This window comes from Pholis gunnellus (assembly GCF_910591455.1).
Source record: "Pholis gunnellus genome assembly, chromosome: 9".
Lineage (NCBI taxonomy): Eukaryota > Metazoa > Chordata > Actinopteri > Perciformes > Pholidae > Pholis > Pholis gunnellus.
The window spans coordinates 10,726,338-10,744,600 of NC_136535.1; the positions used below are offsets into that span (position 1 = coordinate 10,726,338).

At 41.8% G+C, this 18,263-nt stretch overlaps 1 protein-coding gene across 1 annotated transcript; it reads left to right on the forward strand.

Annotated features, from left to right (window-relative positions):
* The first annotated feature begins 7,462 nt into the window (after positions 1 to 7,462).
* nek8 (NIMA-related kinase 8) lies at positions 7,463 to 17,917 on the forward strand. Its single transcript, XM_079166062.1, is given in 15 exon segments — positions 7,463 to 7,540; positions 8,376 to 8,581; positions 8,958 to 9,190; positions 9,309 to 9,440; positions 9,569 to 9,777; positions 9,881 to 9,960; positions 10,056 to 10,240; positions 10,860 to 11,009; positions 11,509 to 11,580; positions 11,968 to 12,085; positions 12,235 to 12,385; positions 12,972 to 13,135; positions 13,427 to 13,579; positions 14,484 to 14,642; positions 16,060 to 17,917. Coding segments are annotated over 15 exon segments (2,088 nt in total). The 5' UTR covers positions 7,463 to 7,493; the 3' UTR covers positions 16,089 to 17,917.
* The last annotated feature ends 346 nt before the right edge of the window (positions 17,918 to 18,263 follow it).

Below are 18,263 nucleotides of genomic sequence, written 5' to 3' on the forward strand. Positions count from 1 at the left end.
TTTGTTATGTTTATAGCATAACAATGTAAATCTGGTGTGTTAGACAGACAGCCTATGTAAATTACGCCCTCCTTCCTCGGCCATAACTCTTTCCATAAACACAGCATGTCTCTCATCCCCCACAGCTGGCCCCTTTGCAGCCCAGTGGGGGAAAAGGAAGTGAGTAAAACTCGTCAGGAACAGCTGAGACCCTCCACTCATTACCATCTGCAACCACAGATGCCTCTGTGAAATATACATCCACGGTGAATTAACCTTTCTATACCTGCTCAAAGTTTATCAGTTTATTTACAAACAAAGATGTATTTCTTTAATCCTATCTGTATTTGTTTTTTGCATATTTGTATTCATGCTTTACTGTCTTCCTCTTCTTATTCTCTATGAATGCATATTTATCTTCTTTCCTTTATTATTAATGATCTACTTTCCCTAAATCAAAAAGTTAATATTTCTTTTCAGTTATAGAACTGAAACATTCAGTCAAATTAATACAGTAATGCTGATAAAATCTCTTTTTTAGTATAATTATACTCGCTACTTTTCAACTGTGTATTTGTTACAAATGCCACACCACACCACCTCCAAGCCTGAAGCACAATCCCACTCATGTTAATCCAATCCTCTCAGTCACTTGAGGGTGATAATTCATTTAGGAGACGGCCCAAAACCTACAAGCACCGTTACTCTCATCACCGAACGCCAAGCCCTAGGCGGAGGACAGGCGCCGTTGTACAGGGCCCCAACACCCACAATCCCTAAAATGAGCCACCTCAACCCCAAAGAATTCAACCGTTTGAGAATTGCTCGAGACAATCTGCTTCCTCCGCATGCCTCAGAGAGATTCATGTATCAAATCCTTGTTGACCTTTACTGACACCATGGCAGCCCTCCACTTGCAATATGGACAGCCCCACCAGCTGGCCTTACAACGCATAGCAGGACTCATGGACGGGCCAAACGTGCTCAGAGGTGACACCAGAGCCTTCAGGATGACTGCCCTCCCTGTGCGCTCCTTAGTGAGGTGGAAAGGAAAGACAGAGTCAAATTAGAGTGTGGCTCACATTTTTCCCGCCTGTTAGGAAATCTCACCCATGACCTGCGCTTTAGTTTCTGATGCTTAATTCATCCCCTCAGGGTGCCCATACCAACTCTCCTTAACCTGGCTGACTGGCTAGAGTATGAGCTCCAAGTGCAAGAAGACAACACCAGGTTCAGCAGCAGCTCAAGGAGGGAGAAGGAAATAAATATCAAAGGGCAAAAGAAAATCTCCAATGGGGCCCTCAGCAGTTCTGATGATCACAGCCACCACATCTTAGAAGGAGACAGTATCACCACCACCACCACCCTCAACAGAAATCAGTAAGAAGTACTGCCCCTGCTATGACAATAGTAAACATTCACTTAATAATTGTGTCAATCTGTAGATTCTCAGCCCCCCGGAGGCCCTGCAGCTGTGAAGACCCGCCTTGAATGGTCTCTCCAAGGCCCAGCATAGGGACTGAAGTATCGTCTGTCTGAGCAGCAGTTTCTGTTCACGTCCATTCTGTCATCACCAGCAGACATCTACAGCCACATTAATAAGAAGCTGTGGTAAGTGGACATTCTGTCATGGCGGAGTGAAAAGGCCTGCACTCCAGCTCACGCCAGGACAAAGAGGCCACACGAAACATTGAGAGTTCAGATAGAAGGTTTCCACTGATATGCTACCCCTCTCTTATGTGTGCAGAATATGCCCCCTGTCAAGGCGCCAAAGGAAGCAGTCCTCCCTCTGCTTCAAAAGTTGGAAACCGGTGAGGAAGACACTGCTGGCTGTGCTGCTGAGATTTCAAGAACACACTGTGGCCATCAGTAGCGATAAACGCAGCATGTTTCATCATGTCAGACTGCTCCCCAACGACCAGCCCCTCCTTCTTTCTTGTGGAGAGACTTGAAACCTGAGGAGCCGCCCATGTATGAGGAATGAAGAGTGCTTACGTTTGGCACCACAAGCTCCCCCTGTTGTCCCAAGTTTGCTCTCCAGAAACATGCCATCGATTACATCTACGAAGGAATGGACACCAGAGAGGCAGTACTGAGTTAAGTTTATGTTGACAACTGCTTTACCTGCTTATTTCTCACCTCACACCTCACACTCACCTCTGATCAGATCAGATAGGCCTGAGTTGTGGAAAACTCAAGGTTAGCCAAATGCCTCTGAACCGGCTCTTGGACTCCTTTGGCATTTCTCTTCAGACATACTGTCCTACAACCACCATCCCCTCCTTACCCAGGTGCTCGCTAGCCAATATGACCCCCTAGGGTTTATTGCACCTTACACCACCAGAGCCAAGATTGTGGTGCAGCGACTGTGGGATAAGAAGAGGGACTGTGATGATCCAGCACTCCCTGAAGAGCTCCTTTGGGCCTGGCAAGAGTGGGAGAGTGAGCTCCTCGCTCTGCAGAACATCAACCTACCAAGGTGTTACACCCGGGAGAAGATGGACTCCGAGAACAGCCAGAGAGAAATCCACATCTTTTCTGATGCCTCAGAGCGGGCGTATGGCTTACCTCCGGACAAAGAGTTCAGACACGGAAGTGGAAACAGCCTTTCTCACAGCCAGATCTCATGTAGCTCCTATGAGACAACAGTCTATCCGTCGCCTCAAACTGTGTATTTGAGTGTTAAAAGAAGAGCTCACCCTTCTCATCCACCAGATAATGATATGGACTGAATCAACCACTGGGCTCCTGCCGGTTCAAAGTGTTCGTTGGAACCCGTGTCTCAGAAATCCAGGAACAGGATCCAGCAGTCGCCTCATCACTCTCGCCCCAGAGTTTGACGATGCTGCACAGCTCATTCGAGTTGGGGGAAGGCTGCGCCACACTCCTGTCGTTGATGAGACCCTCCCCCTAATAATCCTTGGTCCAAAGCACAGAATCAGTTCCTAATTCAGCACTATGATGACCAGCTTCATCATCCCGGAAGTGAACAAGTGGTCAACGAGCTGAGGAGGAAATATTGGAGGGAGGCTGTTTGACGGCATCAGCATCATTGCACAGAATGCAGGAAGTGGCGTGGAAGACCACAAATGCCGCGAATGGCAGTTCACCCCCTGGCCCGGCTACGGCTCCATAAACCTGCCTTTTGTTCGACAGGGGTTGATTGTTTCAGTCCCTACACTATAAAGATTGGCATGAGAACTGAGAAGAGATGGGGGATCATCTTCAAGTATATGACTGCCAGGGCCGTGCACTTACATTTCCTCTCCAGTATTGACACAGACTCTTTCCTGATGGCTTTGAGAAGGTTTTTGGCCCTTCGAGCTACTTTCAGACCAGGGCACACATTTCAAGGGTGGAGAGCGGGAACTACAGTAGACCTTCTCTTCACTGTAGTTAGACCTACAAGCCCAGCTCGCTTCCCAACAGATCAAGTTCACCTTTAACCCGCAAAGTGCTCCTCATTTTGGAAGCTGTTGGGAGAGGGAAATAAGGTCACTCAAGCAAGCACTCCAAGTCATCATCGGGACACAGTCCATCACTGAAGAGGTCCTGCAGACGGTGCTTGTAGAAATTGAGAGCATCTTTAACTCCAAGCCTTTGGGCTACACCTCTTCAGATGGTGGACCATGATCCTGTCACCCCCAACATCCTGCTCATGGGGCGACTGGATGCCCTGTACCCAGAGTCAGAGTTCCTTACTAGACAGCGGTGGCGCCATAGCCAACTGCTGGCGGACCACTTATGGAGGAGTTTCATTCGATTCTACTTCGACAGAAGTGTCATTCTGACTCCACAAACCTCAGACTGTTTCTGCACCTGATGGCAGAATAAGGACTGTAGAAGTAAAAGTAGGAGATCGCTTTTACACCCAGCCAGTATCTCGCATCATCAGCCTTCCTGAACTGCCAGACGGGTAAAGACTCAAGTATTGGCTACAACGGCTGTTACAAAGACCACACCACTTGGACTATTCCACCTCCCCTCATGGAGTGGAATGCTCTAACCCTCCCCTTAGAGTGGTATGTTCCGTGGTATGTTCCTCCAGTATCATTCAAGAAGGCGACAAGAGAGTTTTTTTCTGAGTTCCAGTAGTTTGGCCAATTAAGCCCAAAACCTGTGTTACTGCCTTTGTCTGACTGTTGCGTGCAAACCATTCACACACCTACTTACAAACTTTTACATTAGATACTTACATATTTTGGATTGACCTTTACTTGTAACAGAGTATGTCTACACTGTAGTAAAGGAACATACTTAAAGTACTTATTCCACTTCTGGTTGCATATCACCCATTCCCCTTCTCCTCTTATTTCCTGTTACCTCTCAACTCTCTTCTTAACATCTACTGTCAAATTAAGACAATAGGCCCAGATAATACTTAATACAAAAAAAGAAGCTACTGTGTTAATTGGACATGAGTTTGCTTCTTATATCAAGAAACACATCATGCAGAGTATGATGTGTTTCATACTGTGGTGCATTATGTGGTGCAACATAAAAATAACACCACTAGATGGAAGCAAAGGCTCATGTGAAGAACGAGCATTTCCTTCAGACTGATGCTGTTTTTCAGCTCAGTGACTCCGAGTTCTTCATCAAACCGCGTCTCTCCCCAATAAACTCCAGGAAGACCCAACTCGTTGATGATGATGTGATGATGTTGAGATGTACGAGAAAATTCCCTGTCATTAATAAGGCTTTCATAAAATGATTCCAACATATTCAAGTTACACTCCTGCACATGTGTGACTGTGAAAGAGAAATAAAAGAGAAAGACTGGTCAATAGGTCTAGTGCTCCAAGTGTGAAACTTGAAACATGAACCATATAATTAATCTGCGTACATCAGTTGAGTACAGGCTTCTCTGTAACAAGACACATTACAGTTAGAGAGAGAAATGTAACTTAATACCATTCCTTGTTTTTCCTGGTTACCTCAGCGTGCATTTTGTTGTAGTGCGATACAATGAGAGTCTTTTGCTTTCATAGTTTTATCACAGAAACCTCCCAGAATCAAGTTTCCAAAGAAACAGCTCAGGATTTCTGACAGAAGGTGTTATTGCATCCAAGCCACAGCAAACACCAAACTGTTTAGAAGGTCTCCTTATATCATTTGATGTGTTTGAGACAGGAATCTTTGTGCCTGGCTCAGCACAATATTGATCTCGGGATGATTTTTCTTCCTCCTGAGGGCTGTTGAGAAATGGCTATACTGTGGAGACTGCAAGTCTGCAAGAGAGAAAATCTGCGGGTTAATTGAGCTCCAGCTACTGCTTCGTAAATAGCCAAACAAAAGTAGGTTTGTCTTGTTCAGAGAGAGATTCTGTTTCGTTCTCAGGCAGTAATGTAACTAATTGACATTGATTAAATACATTTACTATATCCATACACTGTGTTCCTAACCCCCAATCTATAAGGTTTAAACTAGGAGTAACATCTACAGTGAAAAACGTACATAGTAAAAAAGGTAATTAAGTGCCACACACACATATATAGAAATATAGACTGTATGCTCACACACGTATATGTTGGCTAGAGAGAGACAGAGAGACAGCACAGTAGTTACTACTATGACTAACAATTCATTAATTTTATTAATTACACCTGTGCTTTTCCTTCTGTGAAATGTCTTGTCTGTGAAAAAGGCCTATGAGTTAATGATGAGAGAGAGCGAGGTGAAAGTATCCATGTGAGGAAACATCCTAACCCACAACTTTCTGTCAAGTCTTAAGAAATCTCTAAAGATGAATAGTTCATACCTGAGGTTTAGCATCAGTTTCACTATCCTAGACAGTGCATTCCTGGTTACTGACTGTTGTGTCTTGAGACAGACAAGTATGTCACTGAGCTGGTTTAAGGAGTGCCACATATTCTGCAAGTCTCCTGTAGGCGCTCCTTTGTTGAGATATTATATCCCTGAGAAAGAGCAAACTACTGTTTGTTAAACCCCCTCCTCGCTTATCTTACCTCCACCTAACTTCATTTTGAAAACTGCAAATTGTAGAGAAAAGGTTAAATTACATGAAGATGACTGTTTGTGGTGATATATCATAATTTCTGATTGATGATAATAGTGGAGGTACTTCAGCCCAAAACAGAGCAGGCTTTGTCACAGCACAAAGCATTTATTATCCCCATGGCAGAGGGGAAACAGTGCTCATGCAGCCCTCTTCCTGCTTATCTCAGACAAGAGGAAGGCACTTTATAATCACCAGGCGTCTGGATGTCAGACTACAGTATCTGAAGTCCATGCTCTAGTCGTTTCCTGTCACAATTGTTAGACAACACTGTGCTGAATACATTTGTGGCATGCCAGTACTAAAATGGCATACAATGTACTGTAAGAAAAGCAGTTTCTAACCTAAAATACTGAGTCACTTGTCAGAAAGGAAATTATATTGGTTGGATGTGATCTTTTCTTTACCATGACAACTAAATCTAGTAGGACAGACTTCAAACTGGGTTGCTGTTAGTGGAAAAAGTGGAAATTGTAAAATCAAGCATAACAAAATAAAGCCAATTATTTGCTGATGTATTCTTTGTTGATATCTTTGGTTTGTTCAGTGTTCACTGTGGCTGCACAACTTTACATTTCATGATGTCCTGACATCCTACATATCTGACCTATTGTGTATTTATGTTTATACTACTGTCCATACTGTATTTATCTGATCAAGTAAATATCCCATATTCATATCATGCCTCCAGCTGTTTTTCTCTGTATATGATGTCTTACTATATCCATCACTTTACAGTGCCAAGAAAAAAGATGTAAGCCCCTGGATTGCTTTGCACGCTTACATCATGAAATGTGTTCTGACACTGACAAATTCACAGTAATGGACAAGCTTCATCTGCCTGAAAAAGTTAAAACATTTGCATGTTGGTGTATTTATTTAACTAGTTGCTTGAACATTGAAAGTCATGTTGGAAAAAGAAAGTGAAACCTTGTTTTTGGTAACTATCTTTCTTGCACATGTTGATCATAGCTCCACATTGGCCAGGCGAATCTTCGACAATTTTACTAATTATTTGTCTTTCGTGAATGTCTCTCTTCAGTTCATGTCACATAATCTCAATTGATTTGAAGCCAGGATTAGTTTGAAACTCTAAATTAATCTAAGCCCACAGTTCATTTTTCAATGTGTTTCGGGGCACTTTCACTTTAAATCTCCCAACTTCCCAAATATAGATCACTTTCTTTTTGTTGGCACTGCTTACCTGTACCAAATATTGTGCCTATTGCAACATGCTGCACATTTTCACTTTGTATCTTTATAGACATATCTTCCCCTTACTGTTAAGCCTATATACTATATTTATTCTAAAAACAATAATGTTAATGTGTCTCTAAAATCCTTTACTCTGTGACTGAAAACATTCATTCAAATATAGTAGGCTACTGTTGTATTTTGCAGGAGAGTTTTCCCTTCGCCTATTTTTGTCCCTCGTCGCTTCCTGCAGTAGTTGGGTCGGGTTGCCTGGAGACGGCGGAAACGTTTGGGAGCAGCGATGGAGAAGTATGAGAAAATCAAAGTTGTCGGAAGAGGAGCTTTCGGGTAAACTCTTGAGTTTAGTTACACTTTGTAGCTGGTTTGTGCTACACACATCAGTTGTGCTGGCTGTATTTGTGAAAACAGGGTGTTTTCAGGTGTGAGTTAACAAAGCTAGAAATCCCTAAAATGGGGGACTTCAGAGGAAGAAGACGTGTCTGGAAAACGTTACACGTTAAAAACAAAAACACGTGATTTAGTTTATTGAAGCGAGCTGCGTGATTAATCGTAATGTCAAAGCAGTTCTCGGTTTATTATCCGCTAAGCAAACTTGCTGGGTTTTGTCTTTTAGCGCTAACTAACAGTTTGAGTGACTTTTAGCTCGGCGAGCCATAAGCTGTTATATATTATTAATCATCTGAATAATTACATTCACATCACTTTGAATTACTAGTGGCTCTACTTCACATTAGAAAATAATCAAAGTTGTTATTTTAAAGATAGTAAGTTACATGAATAATATACTGTTACTACATTACTACCTTACTGCTCATTATGCAGCGCATTTAAAACTATTAAATGTTATTTATTAACATATTTTCACACAGCTCTCCCACTGAGCCACAGTCGCCCGTGTATTTAATAGCCCATAACAAACCCATTACCCTTCTTCACACATAATAAGCGAATGGAAGCACCATGTTTGTTGGTTCATTTACATTATTTCCCTCTTTTCTTGAAAGTCTTTTCATTGTGTTTCCAACAGACATCACAGTCACAAATCTCCCTACCCACACCTACAAAACTGTCACACGAGATATAAACCACCAACGACCACCCTACTGTATTGTTTATGGAACTAACTATACATCTACGTTTTCTTTATTTCCCCCCCTGTCAGGATCGTTCACCTGTGCCGCAGGCGCAGCGACGGGGCCTTTGTCATCCTGAAGGAGATCCCAGTGGAGCAGATGTCACGAGACGAACGTCTGTCGGCTCAGAACGAGTGTCAGGTCCTGAAACTGCTCAACCATCCGAATATCATAGAGTACTATGAGAACTTCCTGGAAGACAAGGCCCTCATGATAGCTATGGAGTATGCACCAGGTAAGCTTACTGTAATATCTAATTACACGACCCCCTTTTGTTCATTGTCTAACGCTTTACTGTTCCCATGGTTTAGTGCTGTATAGGGCTCCATACCTTTTCTTGTTCCCATGTCACCATCTAGTATCCGTCTGCCCGGTGGTGTTTTGAGGTGATCAGGTAACGTTTCTGTTGTATTAAAATGTGGAATGTAAAAAAGGTGGATCGCGATCAAGTAGTCCAAAATGTAGCAGCACCACCCAGAGCCATGTATTCAGCCTGATGAGGCGCCGTCAGCTGTTCTTGTGTTCAGGTTAAAGATCAAACCTTTGCTGTCGAGGACCCTAAAGGTCTAAATTAAATGTTCTCATCCTTGCAAACTGTTTTCCTCATGCAGGTGGAACTTTGGCTGATTACATACAGAAGCGCTGCAACTCTCTGCTGGACGAGGACACTATCCTTCACTTCTTTGTACAGATCTTACTTGCTCTGTATCACGTACACAACAAACTTATCTTGCACAGAGACCTTAAGACACAGAATATTCTTCTTGACAAGCACCAGATGATCGTCAAAATCGGTGACTTTGGCATCTCCAAAATCCTTGTCAGCAAGAGCAAAGCTTACACGGTGTGTTGATTTGCCTTTGGTTTGGAACTGTGATTACTTCAGCAACATGCATGTCCTGATATGTTGAATGCTAACATGTACTAGCGCAAATCATTTCCTCTTCCTTTTCCCTCTGCAGGTGGTCGGTACCCCATGTTACATCTCCCCAGAGCTGTGTGAGGGAAAGCCGTATAACCAGAAGAGTGACATCTGGGCTTTGGGCTGTGTGCTCTATGAGCTTGCGAGTCTTAAGAGAGCCTTCGAGGCTGCTGTGAGAAACCCCCCTTTTTTTTTTTTTACAAAAATCCCTTATTTACTTGGATGTAGTGATTTAAAAAGCACCACACTTGTGTTAGCTTTTAAACAATTATCATAACACTTCATCATTTTTGCTTTCAGAATCTACCAGCGCTTGTTCTGAAGATCATGAGCGGAACATTTGCTCCGATTTCAGACCGGTACAGCCCAGAACTTCGACAGCTCATCCTCAACATGCTCAATCTGGATCCATCCAAACGACCTCAACTCAATGAAATAATGGCTCTTCCCGTATGCATCAGGCCCCTGCTCAATCTCTACACAGATATAGGCAATGTCAAAATGCGCAGGTACTGCCTTAATGCATGACTAATGACGAGACAGACATTACAATGATTTGAGATTAAGATTTCCTATATTTTGTGCATGAGTTTTTCTTCTTCTCTGATCCAGGATTGAGAAACCACTGTCTGCTGTGCATACTGGTCCTCATGGTAGACCAGGAGGGAGAGTTCCCACAAACAGGTCCAGAGGTCAGACTCATACCACTATTATTTGACAACAGAACTCGCTGGTAGATACTGTACTTTAACTACTAATGTGATTGTTATTTATTGGGCTTAAACAGATGGATCCGTTGGTTTAGGATCAGGGAAGGTGCATTCCCTCCCGCTGTCAGCGGTGTACACGTGGGGAAGTGGAATCTCAGCGCCTCTCCGCCTGCCGATGCTCAACACCGAGGTGCTTCAAGTGTCTCTGGGCCGCACTCAGAAGATGGGGGTGACCAGGTCTGGCCGTCTGATTACATGGGAGGTCTGTGTTACCCTGAACATATTATTAATATGCTGCTTTAATGATTTCTCAAAGTCATGCAATATAAAGGAAACAATTCATTCCTGATCCACCATCAAGGAACAGCTGTGATCTACTCTGCCCTCTTGGGTCAAACCATCTCTCCCAATTACAGTTTGATGTTTTTATAACTAGCTGGTTCAGGTGTATTTAGTTGTTATTCAGCTATCAGAGATATCAATGGTCAAAATCTGGTTTTCGTTTCAGCCCCTCAGAGAGCTTCTTCGTAGACTGAACTGCCAAATTAGAGGGGAGAATAGAGAGTTAAAGAAACAGAGATAGCACATTCTACACCAGCAGTTGCGTCAGTGCAAACAGCCACAACCAATTTGCTGAAAACAACATGTTTTTTGATTTGATTTGATTTTCTATAGAGTTAAATGAGGCTGGCTGTAGAATATGGGTACTCCATAATAGAATAACTGCTGGAAGGCGTTGATCATCACACATTGATGGTTCCTAATGGTGAATCAGAGGGTGGATTCTTCCTTTGACATTTTCAGTTGCTTATGTTTTCCAGGTCACAGTTACATTCTCACGGTTTGGCCCCATTAAGACTAATCATCATTTATTGTCACAGGCTCCATCAGTGGGCTCCGGTGAGGCCAGTCTGCCCGGTGCGGTGGAGCAGATGCAGCCTCAATTTATTTCACGTTTCCTTGAGGGTCAGTCTGGAGTCACCATCAAGTCTGTGTCCTGTGGCGATCTTTTTACCACCTGCATGACAGGTTGGTGGGCTGTTCTGCTTTTTATAACCATCAGAGACATCACACCCTTGTCAGTTTAGCAGGCAGCTTTTTTTAGAGGAAATAAATGTCAGCACCACGTGGCTGTAAAACACAGAGGCAGTGTTTGAACATACATATGAAGGTGTGGATACAGTCCAGACTTGATCAGATAGCGTGGATCCACTTGTAAAATAAACTTCTCCATGTTTGCCTCTCAGTTTGCAGTTTTTCCTGAGCTCAAACTCTGGTGCTTTGTTAGTCAGTGTGCATCAGGACGCTGCTGTCAGTCCGTCCAGTATTGCAAAGCAGATAACACAGGATTAAAGACCCGTCCTCTCAGCTCAGTTGCCTCTCTTTCATCTCTTTTCACTGTAGTCACACAGATTAGCATTTCCTAGATGAGGATTAGAAGCATTGTGTTGGTCTACGTAAAAATACATCTACAGCCATCAACTAATAGTGTCTTTAATCCCTTCTTTTTATTTTCAATTTGGAGACAGAGGCATTATCATGACGTTTGGAAGTGGCAGCAACGGGTGCCTAGGACACGGTAACTTCAATGATGTTACACAGGTACGCGTACACCATCCAAAGGAAACAATACTCATATTAAATGTACACTCAGTTGCCAGTTTATTACAGTAGATACACCTGACTAAAACCAATGCAGTCTGCTGCAACAGTCTGGCAATAAGTTCAACTCGTGTTAATATTTAGTTCACCTTATCTATATTCAATTTGCCTAAATATTAGAAACACATCTCAGTATAATGTAATACAGTTAAACAGCACCACGTATTCTGTAATACAAAATGATCATAACGTTTAATCAAAGCACCTCTTTAACTTTCCATTATAACCATCATGAAGGTGGGATTTTTTGCAGGCATTTTAACCTTTAAAAAGACCAGAGTGCTACATCCCTACACATCTGTAACTCTTTTCTCTCTCTGTACTCAGCCCAAGATAGTTGAGGCACTCCTCGGCTACGAGCTGGTTCAGGTGTCATGTGGTGCTTCCCACGTACTCGCTGTGACCAATGAAAGAGAAGTATTTGCCTGGGGAAGAGGAGACAATGGTAGTAAATAAACTGGTTGTTTTCTAGTTTATCTTAGTAAATAATCTTTTGGTGTTTGTGTTGTATGTGACTAATTTATGACGGCAGCAGATCATCACCCTGCTTGATTGTTGGGTCTCTGTCCTTGTTTCTGTTCCTCTGTCTGGAAGGTCGCCTCGGGCTAGGCACCCAAGACACCCACAACTCTCCGCAGCAGGTGTGTTTACCTGGGGAATTTGAGGCCCAGAGGGTGGTGTGTGGAGTCGACTGCTCCATGATTATCAGCACCCAGTACAGCATTGTGGCATGTGGAAGCAACAGGTAATTATATTTTCCCACTCAAAACTACGGCCATATGTTTCGAAGTCTGTCACTGACTGACATGAGCTAATGATCAGCTGTGAACCAACTCATTTTACATTTAATGAGAAGACAAAGCCACTACATATGTGTATACATATATATATATATATATATATATATATATATATATATATATATATATATATATATATATATATATATATATATATATGTGTGGATGGAGTGGTGATAGATTAGATGAGGTGATTAGATGAGGTGATTCTCTGAGATACTTTCCTGGTGCAGAACCTGTGTGACAGCATTCTCTTCAGAAATGACAAACACTTTTCTATCTTTGTTAATCCGTCTCTCTCAGAGAGGTTTTGGACAAGATGTAGAGTTGTGTATGAGTAGGACAGTAAACACAACAACATTCATTTCATGTCTCAGTAGAAGTATTGTTCAGATACCTAGGACTCAGCAGATACGGGAAATAGGAATACAAAATATTTTTTTAACAAACATACATTGTATATTAAAGGAGTGGTGTAAATTCCCCTCTCTGTTGTAAGTAGCTGGATTTCTTTTGTTTTGCTGTGGTCAGGTTCAACAAGCTCGGGCTGGATAAGATAACAACTGGAGAGGAACCAAATCCCTTGAATCAGTTGGAAGAAGTCAATTCTTACTCTCCAGTCCAATCAGCCCCACTCGACAGTGAGAAGATTGTTCACATTGACATTGGGACAGCCCATTCTATTGCTGTTACAGGTAAAATATTCCCATTATTAATCAATCAAATCACATTTTTTGAATCAGATTTGAAATGATGCATCTCTGAGTGATTGTCTCCATAATGATATGAAATAAAAGTAGGTCATTGTTTCATTTAGCATTAGCCAAATTAGTTCTCTAGGTTGCTGCAGCACCAGATTGAGTAAAACTGCCTGAAAAGATCACTTCCAACATGTTCTACAGTAAAGCCAAAGTGCTAAAGCTTACATTTGAAAAATATATTGTGTCAAAGTCTTAAAATAAAACACTTTCACCAACATTTTCCAGAGAGGGGTCAGTGTTTTACCTTTGGCAGCAACCAGCACGGTCAGATGGGCTGTAGCTCCCGTCGTAGCAGCCGTGTTCCCTACCCGGTGCCCGGGCTGCAGGGCATCACCATGGCTGCCTGTGGAGACGCTTTCTCCTTAGCTATCGGATCTGGTGAGTAGAACTTACTATATCTGGCTCGGTTTTTAAAGGGTATGTGAGGTCCCCAGAACTAACTGATACAGCTGTCATATGTTCCTACATACCAGGTGCTACAAAAGGAGTGCAAGGGAGACCGAGACTGTCAAAATGTACTCGCATGTACTCGCATCCGACACGGCCGGACTCAGGGGAGACAGGAAATAGTTTTCTTGTCCCTGCATGATGATGCTAATGCATGCTGGGATGTATTATAAACTATTCTTGTTGGTTGAGAACAGAAAACCCTGACATCTGAAACAGTCTTTACTGTTTTATACAAGAGCCATGTGGTAACTAAACCTGAAGACGAACAATAAGCACACACATCAGTTTAAAGAAACAATAATGCATTTTCAAACAGTCCCTGTGAACAACCATGTGACCACACCACAAAAGTGTAACTTTAATTTCTACTGTGACGGATTTTGTTACTCTTTCAAGTCTCTGGAAGTTTATTTTCATGTCAAACTGAAATGAACTGAACGTTTAATGGTTACATGGAACATATAGTATGATTTGGAAAAATGGTAAGTAGCACAATACACCCTATTGTATTGTACTTAGCCAATGGGCGTAATATACAAAACCGTTGGTCTGCTTCTTTGAACACGAGGGTTAACAGGTAACAGATGTGTGTGTGTCCTTGTGTGTCTGTAAGTCTCTGTTTTGGTGGTTAAATGGTAAAATGTCCTATTGTGCCTGTGACTGGCTCCCCGGGGAGAAAGCCAGCAGTGGCAGCGCTGCCTGCAGGTTCTCTTTGTTGAGGGAAGTCTTTGTTCATCTTTGGCTTCCTTCAGATAGAGTCATTACGCTGCTGCAGGAGAGACAGAGCTGTCAGCAAACAGTGACCAGCTTCTTCTGCTCCTGCTCTCCACAGATGGGGAGGTGTACACATGGGGAAAGGGGGCCCGCGGCCGCCTCGGAAGGAAAGAAGAGGATTCTGGGATACCCAAGGCGGCGCAGCTCGACGAGAGTCACCCGTTCACGGTGACATCGGTGGCTTGTTGTCATGGCAACACTCTGCTGGCAGTGAAACGTAATATTTCGCTTATTAGCCTTTGTTAACAAACACTGTGAGACGTTGGGACGGTGGTGAAATGTAACTGAGAGGGTGCTAATCCCCAGATGAAAGACAGGCCCAACGTGAGACGAGCTTCTCTTGATGGCGTCGACAGAGTTTCATGTTTATGAAGAATTGATAAAAGACTCATTTGTACGTTTGAAAGCTGATGACATGACTACAGCTTTGCTTTTTACGCAGTCGTACATCTTAAAGCATTTCCATTCACAGGCGCTCTGTTAACATTAACAAACTAGTTCCTTCCAGCTACTCCTGATCAGAACTTTTCTATCTGCATGCCTTCTGTAATAACATTGTGGCTGTTGATTGTAGACTAAAACCATTATGACATCTTACTGAGAGGAACAAAAAACAGCAATCTGTCCCTCTTTGTCCTGACGGTGCAAAGCCACAGATTCTAATGAAAACTGAATAACAGTGAAGGTGGGATTAAATCGTCCCTCTACACTCCAAATTGAAAATAGTTGCAGATTTAGAGAAGATTAAACTGCATCACAATTGAAAAAGTAACAGAGATGTTGGTAATCCTCACTACAGGCTGCTGTTTAAATGTTTCGTTGAACTGCATCATGTGACAAGGACATGGAGACCAACATGGACTCATAGAGGTCATTAGCAGGGTTTGATGCAGATCGGACCAGTCCAGAAACTACTGCACTACTACTGCACTACTACACCTTATTAGAACTGTGTTGATAAATGTTGTCATGTACACTATATACATAGTAGTACAGGATCAAAACGCAGTGAAACCCACAAACACCTTGATTTGTTATCGAACTAAACACACACTGTATCATGAATGGAGTGAAAGTCATGTCTTCGGTAAAAAAACAGCTAAATAGAAACCCTAAACTGTTTGATTCCCCGACTACAACGTTACTTACTGTGTCCCCCTCAGTAGTCAGAGCTTATTTAAAGCTTATTAACCAACGAAACAATCAAAGGTTGGTGGTGGAGCTGATTTTAGTCAAAAACTTGACTAACTGGGGGGGATCCTGCTACATATTGGTCGTAGAGCATGACAAGGTTGTATCGATATTTAATCAACTGTCAGCCGCTATCGGCCTCATTAATGGAAAATGTATTCATCGGTCAACAGTAATCTGTTCAACAAGATACGTCATGTGTTGATTCATTACTGATTATTCTGTTGAATATTTGCTCAATCAATTGAATAATTGTTTTGTCTTCAGCGAGTAGAGAAATATTCATGCCAGCATCTTCAAACTCTGTGTTTTATCCCACCATCAGTCCAAAATAGATATTCAGTGAACGATCTTATATGATGATGAGAAGAAGCAAATCCTGAAAAACGACCGTGTTTCAGCTCTTATTGATGTTTCACCCTTGTCCCTTTCTCTTCCTCCAGCTTTGCTTGAGGAACCTGTCCCGAGATGATCTTGTCCTAAAAACGAACCCACACCCACTCAGCGGTCGCCCTGAAGCCCATCTGTGGCATAAGGTGAAGCTTCCTCTGGATATAACTCTTCCCAGAGGCCCCGTCTGTGCTGCCGTTGAAAGATTTCCTTTCACGCCGCAGCTGCGCCCTCAAATTCTCACTTGGTCTTCCTCTCTCTGTCTAGTTTTTCTCTCTCTCTCTCCAGGAATGAATGTTTGTTTCATTCTGCGGTTTGATATCATGCAGCAAAGCACAGAAAAGGTGAAACCCTGTGTGTTTCAGCAGGTGTATCTCTCACCAGGTTAGTTAAAAGAATGTTGCAACACGGTCGCTGGAGGTGGATTACAAGAAGTCATTAGGCAGCGTTCATGTGGCGAGCTATTGTCCTCTCTCACGTGCATGATAGCATGATAAAGGCCAGTAAAAGTCAAACTGGTTTGAGCGCTCTTAAGCCACTGGTGAATGAGACGACACAATGCAGAGCAACGAAAAGAATGAAAGCCACTTGAGTGTCATCAGTCGAATGAACCTAACACAATAATCTCCATCGCATCGTCAGCGCTCACATTGTGCTTTATTGGATTAGTCCTCCAATACATTTGTAACACAGCAGATAACGACGTGTTCTTCAGGGTTCAACAACGTCTTTAAGACTTAATGACTGTGTCCGAAATAACTCCCTTGTTCCCTCGTTCACTCGTTCACTACTCCCTATATAATAGCCACTTAGTTTACTCTGCAGGGAGCCGTATGTATGAATCATCTAATGTCTTTCTTCATCACTGACATTTATGTAATTTGGCTAATTGTATTGTGGGATTGTTAGCAGAAAGTAGTGTAAAATAAGAAAAGGTAGAACTTTATTTATCACGAGGGAAATCGTTGTACAGCAAGCAACACAAAGTCAGAAAGAACAGCAACAACAAAAACTATAAAAATATCAAAAAAACTGATACAAAATCCAAAGTATATATATATATAGGCAATACCAAAGTATGAACAAGGTTAACAGTAGGGATCATAAGTCGCTCATATACTTGTACACTATTGTTTTTGTTGCATTGTATGTTAGTTTGGGGCACTATTTATAGAGCATAGATATCACACTCTCACACTTTGGACACTCGAAGAAAATGGTAGACAGCGAATAAAGTGCAATATAAAATAAATGTGTTGTAACTCACAGAAATGCGTATTCTATTTAAAATGAGATGGTACATATATCGTGTAAACTGTATTCATAAGATGACCTAGACTGTTAACTGTACATGTGGTGGAAGAGGAACTCAGACCTTTTACTCAATAAGTGAAAGTACATAAGTATTTGCATCAAAATATAGAAGTAAAATTACTCATTATGCAGAATGGCAATTTCAGAACAATATATATATTATATTACTCTATTATATCTAGTGATGCATTAATATGTTCATTACTAATGTTGCAGCTGGTAATGTGGGGATATTTCTTTTTTATTTCTTATATACGGAATCAATAATAATGAATCTTTATGTATTAGTTGATTATATTTAGTTTTAGTAATCTGAATCGGCAAAGTAACTTAAGCTGCTACATACATGTAGTGAAGTAAAAAGTACAATGTTTGCCTCTAAAATGTTGTGGAGTAAAAGAATAAAGTACCTTGAAATGGAAATACTCAAGTAAACTACCTCAATTGCACTTACATGTGAGTAAATGTACTTAGTTACTTACCACCACTGGTGTGAGTAAAACATTTGTAGTTTGTGTTTGTTATATTTACATGTTCTAGTGTTAAAGCTTTTATTGTCACACTAAAAAAATTAAATAAATCAATAAAAATACGAGAAGAAAGAATAATCCTCACAGGTGTCTGTTGGTTTCTGGATATCTGAAATGACATTTTGAACAGTTTAAAACATGCATCCTATTTCAGAGAATGTAATGTTTTCCGTGGCTGCTATAAGACATCTGGAAACAAAGAACCAGACATACTTATCGTGACTGGGAAGGTAGACTTTATAATAATACAAGATATACTTCACCATCTTTAAAATGAATAACATACCTGAAGTATAATGTCGGATCTCTAAGTGAGAGTCTGATTAGCTTTGCTTTTATTCAGCCTCCACAGTCGCCATTATTCTCACATTAATCATCTGATTCATTATGTAGTTTTCAGCTATTATCACTTG